Genomic DNA, 6,912 nt, shown 5'->3' with positions numbered 1-6,912 from the left:
AAAAAAATATTATAATTTATTATTAATTTTAACAAAAAAAATATTTTTAAAATTAAAAAAGTAGGGACTTTTACAATTACAGAAATATTTTTTTATTGTTTTATTAAAAGTGATCAATTGAATTTAAAATAAATAATAGAAACAATTCATTAAATATTTAAAATATGTTATGAATGAGATTCATCTCTAACTTTAAATAAAGGGATTAAATGAATTTATCCGAACTACTTTCTCTGTCTTTATCATACATGTTTTCTTTAAAAAATTTCCACATTTTAAAATAATAATTAACTATGTTAATTTTAATAAAAATAAATTTCATTTATTAAAATAATCTTATTAATAATAAAAAATGGAGAGTTACATGAATTAAAATACAATAAGTAAATAAAGATAAATTAGTAAAAAGAAATAATAAATTGAAATAAAAAAAAAGAGTGATATTTGAGAAACGGAGAGAGAAACTTTTTATATAATGGGTGGATTAAATAGATAATGAATTGGTAAATCAAGTTGCAACCCTTGACCCTCACTACCAATATGACTTTCACCATGTCTCATATTTACATAGCAGCTAATCAATGTATCATTAGACTTACAAATTTAAACTTACATTTGAATTCCCAACAATTGTGGCAATCTATCCCTCTTAGTATTTTGAAGGTGTTAACTAGGAATAGAATTGAACTTCTGGAATTAAACTTCTATTTAATTTATCTTTAAAATAGTTCAATAATAGTATATGATTTAGACAATTTAAGCTTTTTAAATCACCCAAGACAAGAGGTCAAAATATACTGAAGGAGGCATAGATCAATGAAGTTAAAACAAGACATTTGTGATCTTGAATAAAGCACTTGTTGGATTTCAATAGTATCAATAAGCAATCCAACATATGAGTGTAAAAGCATTTAAAATGAGAATCCAGATAAAATTAATTTTTTATGGAACAAAAAGCAAATATAAGCAAAAATCAAACATGAATATATTTGTTTTTATTATATATTTTTTTGATACTTTTTTATTGATTATATTTAGTAGAAATAGAAAATGAGTAGTTATGAAAAAAACGAAGAAAAGAAAAATAGAAAATATAATTCAACCTCAACATATTACATATATGGTGCTCTTGATAAATTTACTAATAGCCACAGAAGAGGTGAAGCAACTAATTAAGAACTAGCAATGTAACTTTAAGGTATTGAGTTCGATTTCTCAGAAACGGTTCTGAAATGACCATCATTAATCCAAAATCTAGTCTTGAACATAGAGACTAGATTGCCTGAAACTCTCATACATTTCAGCAGAACAAGATATTTAGGAAGAAATCAGTCATTATAAGACATGGAACAATTCAGAAACAGAATTTCATCTATTTACCGTCTCAAAGCAGAAATTTTGTATATCTACATTGTCAGACTACACTGTTAATTGTTGACTGCGAGAGGTGCCCCTCGGTTAATTTTCATCATCCTTTGCCAGCGGAACAGACTTGGCCTGGATTGAAGTTTTAGATCAAAAAAATTGAAAACAATGTCAGCATTATCTTTCATTTGTTTCTGTCACACTTGTTATTAGGCATAGGACATAAAGTTCACTCACCAAATCACGGTATTTAAGGATATAGAACATTTCAAGATATCGTCGAGTTTCACGCCTATCTAATTTGGAGACGTACTTCCAGAAACTATAAACTCCCGCCAGTGTCATGAGCCTTTCAGAATAAATCCTCCATGTGTACCTGAATATTGTTTGCTTAGTTATGAAGCATCCTTACAAAAAACTACAATTTCTTTTTACCAAAATCACTAAATACCTTTCATAAATTCTTTGAAGACCACCATCAGATATTTTATTCCAATGACTTGGATCCTCTTTGCATTGTTCGAAGAATTCAACCAACAGGTCAGAAGCTTGATCAGGGCGATAAGGATCAATGTTGAATCCTGATTTACCGTGCTGGATAATCTCAGCTGGGCCACCATGGCAAGTAGCAAATGCGGGAAGGCCACAAGTCATGGCCTCCACAACTGTAAGCCCAAAAGCTTCATAGAAGGCAGGCTGCATTAAGATAGTTATTGTTATAATTTACAAATGATGTCTGCGGGTTCAACAAAAACATGTAAGTAGACGGTAGATACCTGAACGAAAGCACCTTTTGTGTCTGCTATGTAGCGATACAACTCACCGTTACGTGCTCTATTTGTTTGGGAAGCAATCCATCGAAAATCACCATCTAATTTATATGTTTTTATGAGATCATACATCTTTTCAATTTCTGCTATTTCTTCTCTGTCCCTGGACTTGCTTACATCAATGTAACCAGCTACTACAACAAGGTTGACCAGTTCTCTCAGTTTGCTGTTCTTACCGTAGCTTTCTACCAACCCAGTAATGTTTTTCACTCGGTCTAGCCTCGCCATGGAGAATATTATGGGCTTTGACCGATCTTTCAGTGTACCACTTGCAACCAAAAATCAACACATCAGCTAAATGCTATCAGCATTTTTACCTTTTCATATCCACAAATTCACATATGAAAAAGTGAGGTGTTGCATAACATTTCTTACAAATGTCTTAAATATTTTATCCTTTATGAGTGTAATAATCGAGAGGTCAGGGTGCGATTCTAGAGTTACACAGGCGAGATACATCACATTCACAAAGAAGAAAACAATCTTTCATTCATATTACTTTGAAAGATATGAATCCTTCCCCAAGTATACTACACTGATTCAAAATTTGTTCGGTAGAAAGACTCACAGGTATTCATCTGTCTGCTCAGGATCGTATAATAACTTTTCAATTGAACTGTGCAGTGATGTAAGTCTTCTTTGCTTTTCTGAGTAGGGGAAATATATTGACATATCTGCTCCGGGAGAGACAATATTGAACTTAGGATCAAAAACATCAATGCCATGAACAACCCTGTAGAGCCCAGGAAGAGTAAAAGCAGTGTGACTCTCATACTGGCCAACAGTATTCCTCCTGAAAGAAATAGGATAAAGATACGAAAATAAAGTAACTAGCATTAGCACAACAAAAACACAAAAATATTCGAAAAATGAAAACCATTAGAAAGAGGGGGGGGACAACTAGCACCATGGATCGTTAAGTGAATATTCAAAGGTATTAGCAGAAAAATGGTGACTAGCTCATATTCCATAATGAATTATAAGCACAAGCTTGCAATTTGCAAAAGAAAAGAAATGATGATTATACATATAAGAAAAAATATGATTGGGCGAAATCACAGGGAGCAGTCAGGAATCATGAAGTACACTGTATATCATGAAAACTTACGTTCCTGCAATCTCTTGATATGTACTGGTGATGATAAAATCAGCGCTATTCATGGCTATTAGATCCGCCGTGAACTGACATGAAAAATGATATTTATCATCAAACTTCCTCCAATAAGTACCTGAATCTGGATATTTTGTTAACTCCAGTGCATGGGCAATGGTGCACTACAAATATGTACATTTAAATCTAGTAAGTTTCAATATCAGTAGAAGATAACATGAGATTCACATTTCCGTGGAAAAGAAAGAGTGAAAAGGAAAAAGAACAGAACCTGTGTAACTCCCATTTTACAAGCTAGTAAAGATGCAACGAGGTTCCCATCACTATAGTTTCCAATGATGAAATCAGGGTACCCTTGTAATTCCGCAGTAATTTCACTAGCAGCATCCTGTTGGCACATTAAACTACCAATAGTTTCATGGAAAAGGATAGCACATTGAGATAAGAAGTCCTTGATTCCTAAATAGAAGCCCATAACAAGGGAAATAGATTAACGTATAGGATGAAATTTACCTGTGCGAAAGTCTCAAGAAAAGGCCAGACATCAAACCTTGAGATCCATTTTCGAAGAATTCCTTTCTCTGATCTGAAAGGAACTCGCAAAATATGAGTATGTTCAGTACCACAGACTCTTTCTAGTCGCTGGTTGCATGTTGTCCCCTCTGCATCAGGTATTAACCTAGTAACCTTCATAACAAAAATGAAACTAAATTTGATTTCAGTGGACAAAAACGTTCAACCACAGAACAACCAGGTAAAAGTTTAAGAACTGTTGTAAGACATTGTACACTTACAATTAGGATTCTAGGTGTGAGATCAAGTCCTTGTTTCTTGATCCTAAGGAGCATCTCGTTCTCAAGTGCACGCACTTGATCTAATATATATACAACCTGCAGACAAAAATATCTCATGTAGGATGGTGCTTATAGACAGTATTTTCTCAAACCAATGCAACAGAATTGAGAACTAGTAAAGAGGGCCAAGAACAATAAGCAAAACTTATATGTCAAGAACAAATATTATTATGCAATATGTTATAAATAAGAATACCTGCCCACCAGTGTCAGGCAAGCCCAGGACATTGGCTTGCCCAAAGTAACCATGAGGAGATAATATGACAACATTGAACATCATAGGCACTCTCCCAAGAAAAGTTTCCAGTGTAGAAGGATCAGGAGCCTGAAGAAGGTCCAACAGCAGATGCATCATCTCCAAAACTCGTTCAGCTGTGTCACCCCAACCTCTCTCAAAACCCATTCCTTGTAATCTACAATTAGACAATAGTAAAAAATTTAAAACATTTGATAATATAATATAACTAAAATTTTCACATGACTCTGTAAGTGGGCGAAAACATGTTAATTTCTTTTTATCAAAGATAATCTTACATATATTCAAATTCAGAATAGGGTGTATCAGGTGGAAGCCTAGAAAGATGATCCTCAGCCTTGGCCAAAGAAGACTGGACTTTGGAAATGCTGTGTATACGATCATTTAACATCAGTCCCTGCACCATAATCATAAGTGGGAGTTGGGAAGAAAAAAAAATGCAAGCTCAAGTTGCATTCCTTAAACTATAACTGTTGTGAGCACAAAAAACTTACATGGCCTTTATATTTGTGAGCTCGGAGGAAATCAAGCAATGGTTCCAATGAATCCTTTTTTCGAAACATAATTGAAGAAAGGTGACGATTGAGAAACTGAACACCATTGCCAATAGACGACGAGCGAGTTGGCCGGGGAAATGAGGCATTAAATGGCTCAAAATCAAGCTCTAATATAAAACAGTCACTATCCCTGTTGTGTAAAATTAAAACAAAACCAGTCAGAAAAACAACCATGAAGTTACTCTTACTCCACATGGTCAGAGAGTTTATTGCTTATTGCAAAAGCTGAGCGAAGGGTTTCTCACGTTCCATCTACAAGTTCTTCTTTGAAACGGAGATATTCTGCAACACTTAATTGCTCCACGCTAAGTTCAAAAACATGCACACGGACATATTCCCAAATACCAGGTCGTGGACGAACTGCTATTGCCACAAAAGGAGGCAAAACTATGGCTTCCTGTCACAAAAATCACACGGCACATTTTATTTCAATATTTAATTTTTCAGGTGAAATGTTAGTGTTCAAGTAAGCAAATTTTAAATTTTATAAGTGAAAGTTAGAGTTGTGAAGATATTAACTGCTGAGTTTCCTGACTATTATACTGTAAGTAGGTAAAGTGATAAACCACTTGTAGACACTATCAAACTACAACAATAATAACAACCAAGCCTTTTCCCAGTAAGTGGGGTCGGCTACATGGATCAAACTACGTCTACGTCAGAATGTTCTATTAAAAGCATACTTCTATCCAACTCGTCTATCTCAATATCTTTCTTAATACTTTCTCTTATAGGTTTTTTAAGTCTTCCTCTACCTCTAGCGGCTTGACTACCCTCTATCTCATCTACTTTTCTTACTACTGAATTCGCCGATCTTCTCTCTATATGCCCAAATCTCCTCAGTCTAATTTCCACCATCTTTTCTACTATAATCTCTACTCATATACTCTTTAATATTGCCATTTCTAATTTTATCTCGTCTAGTCTTACCACACATGCATCGCAACATACTCATCTGTTCCGAACAACATCATAATTGGCACACTATCAAACTACAACTAAATTTGATTCAAACTAAATGCTATATATCATTATGTTCCTAAGAGATCAAGTATCTACATATTACATCGCATGAAATGTGTTCCGAAAATGCAATTAACCTTCAAAGTAAAATATAGCTATATGCTTATAGCTTTACCAAATTAGATAATATAATCCAATGTTATAATAGAATCCATGGTGAATTCACCTGGGCGGACTTGACGATTTCACCAAAGGGTCCATTTTTGAGATCCTCGGTAGCCTGACCCTCACCATGGATACTTTCCAACTCATCAATCAAATTATGGGGTTGCAGAATCCCTTTCCCCTGATCAACATATCTTCAAAGTTCAAACACGACATCAAAAGTGTAAGACTTAATAATGTAATTGAAAAGAAGAAAAGAAGAAAATGAAGAACGAAAAGGTACCTGGAGAGGAGAGAAACGAGTTCGTTACGATGAGCGGAGAGGGTTCCCTCTACTCGGTCTCTGATACTGGGAAGTCTTGCAAGCTTAGGTTGAGACATGTTAATGAGAGAGTAAAGATTGGTGAAATGAGAATGGTTTCGTGCTCTTCATTCATTGTTCGATTCCATTGATGAGCATGCTTGGATCTCACGCGATGATTGTCACGCCAAGTTTTCATCATCTTGTTTAGAGTTCTACGGCTAGCCGGTATTTTCGAGGTTAGAGTTCATGACTGAAAAATGTGAATTGGAAAGTAGTTTATTATTGATAAATAAAATGGGTTCAAATTCAAATTTGTGTTACTTATAATTTTATTCCTCTAATTTAAAATATTGGATATAGGATTTTAGTCGCTCACATTTTAAGGAGAAATATTTTTTTCACATACAAGTTAATATCAATTTTTCATTACAAATTTTATGATTGTTTCATCAGAAAATAAATAAGTTGTTACTCATTTATCTCATAAAAAATATTTTATTTTAGCAA

General features: G+C 34.0%; 1 protein-coding gene across 3 annotated transcripts; it reads right to left on the bottom strand.

Moving 5' to 3' along the window:
* Positions 1-975: 975 nt before the first annotated feature.
* LOC127091212 (sucrose synthase 2-like) lies at positions 976-6,694 on the bottom strand. Of its 3 annotated transcripts, none has more exons than XM_051029776.1 (15): positions 6,385-6,694; positions 6,163-6,295; positions 5,219-5,370; positions 4,911-5,103; positions 4,695-4,813; positions 4,357-4,573; positions 4,101-4,196; positions 3,820-3,993; positions 3,578-3,694; positions 3,304-3,470; positions 2,764-2,988; positions 2,142-2,463; positions 1,817-2,061; positions 1,603-1,741; positions 976-1,497 (listed from the first exon to the last, which is right to left on the bottom strand). In XM_051029776.1, exons 1-15 carry the CDS (start codon positions 6,480-6,482, stop codon positions 1,459-1,461), a joined length of 2,436 nt encoding a protein of 811 aa, XP_050885733.1. In that variant the 5' UTR covers positions 6,483-6,694; the 3' UTR covers positions 976-1,458. The 3 variants fall into 3 exon arrangements, with proteins under 3 accessions (XP_050885733.1, XP_050885734.1, XP_050885735.1); XM_051029777.1 differs by having other exon boundaries at positions 6,163-6,282; positions 6,385-6,403; XM_051029778.1 differs by lacking the exons at positions 5,219-5,370; positions 6,163-6,295; positions 6,385-6,694 and having other exon boundaries at positions 4,695-4,784; positions 4,911-4,955.
* Positions 6,695-6,912: the final 218 nt, after the last annotated feature.

Source organism: Lathyrus oleraceus, chromosome 6 (genome assembly GCF_024323335.1).
Source record: "Lathyrus oleraceus cultivar Zhongwan6 chromosome 6, CAAS_Psat_ZW6_1.0, whole genome shotgun sequence".
In the NCBI taxonomy this organism is placed as follows: domain Eukaryota; kingdom Viridiplantae; phylum Streptophyta; class Magnoliopsida; order Fabales; family Fabaceae; genus Lathyrus; species Lathyrus oleraceus.
The sequence above is the reverse complement of the archived record's forward strand: the minus strand, read 5'-3'. Positions and strand labels throughout refer to the sequence as shown.

Coding starts and splice junctions, on each gene's coding strand:
- LOC127091212 (XM_051029776.1), bottom strand. CDS start 6,482: ATGTCTCAACCTAAGCTTGCAAGACTTCCCAGTATCAGAGACCGAGTA. Junction 3,471..3,577: donor GTAAAATGGGAGTTACACAG/GTTCTGTTCTTT, acceptor ACATATTTGTAG/TGCACCATTGCCCATGCACT. Junction 1,742..1,816: donor CTTCAAAGAATTTATGAAAG/GTATTTAGTGAT, acceptor AACAATATTCAG/GTACACATGGAGGATTTATT.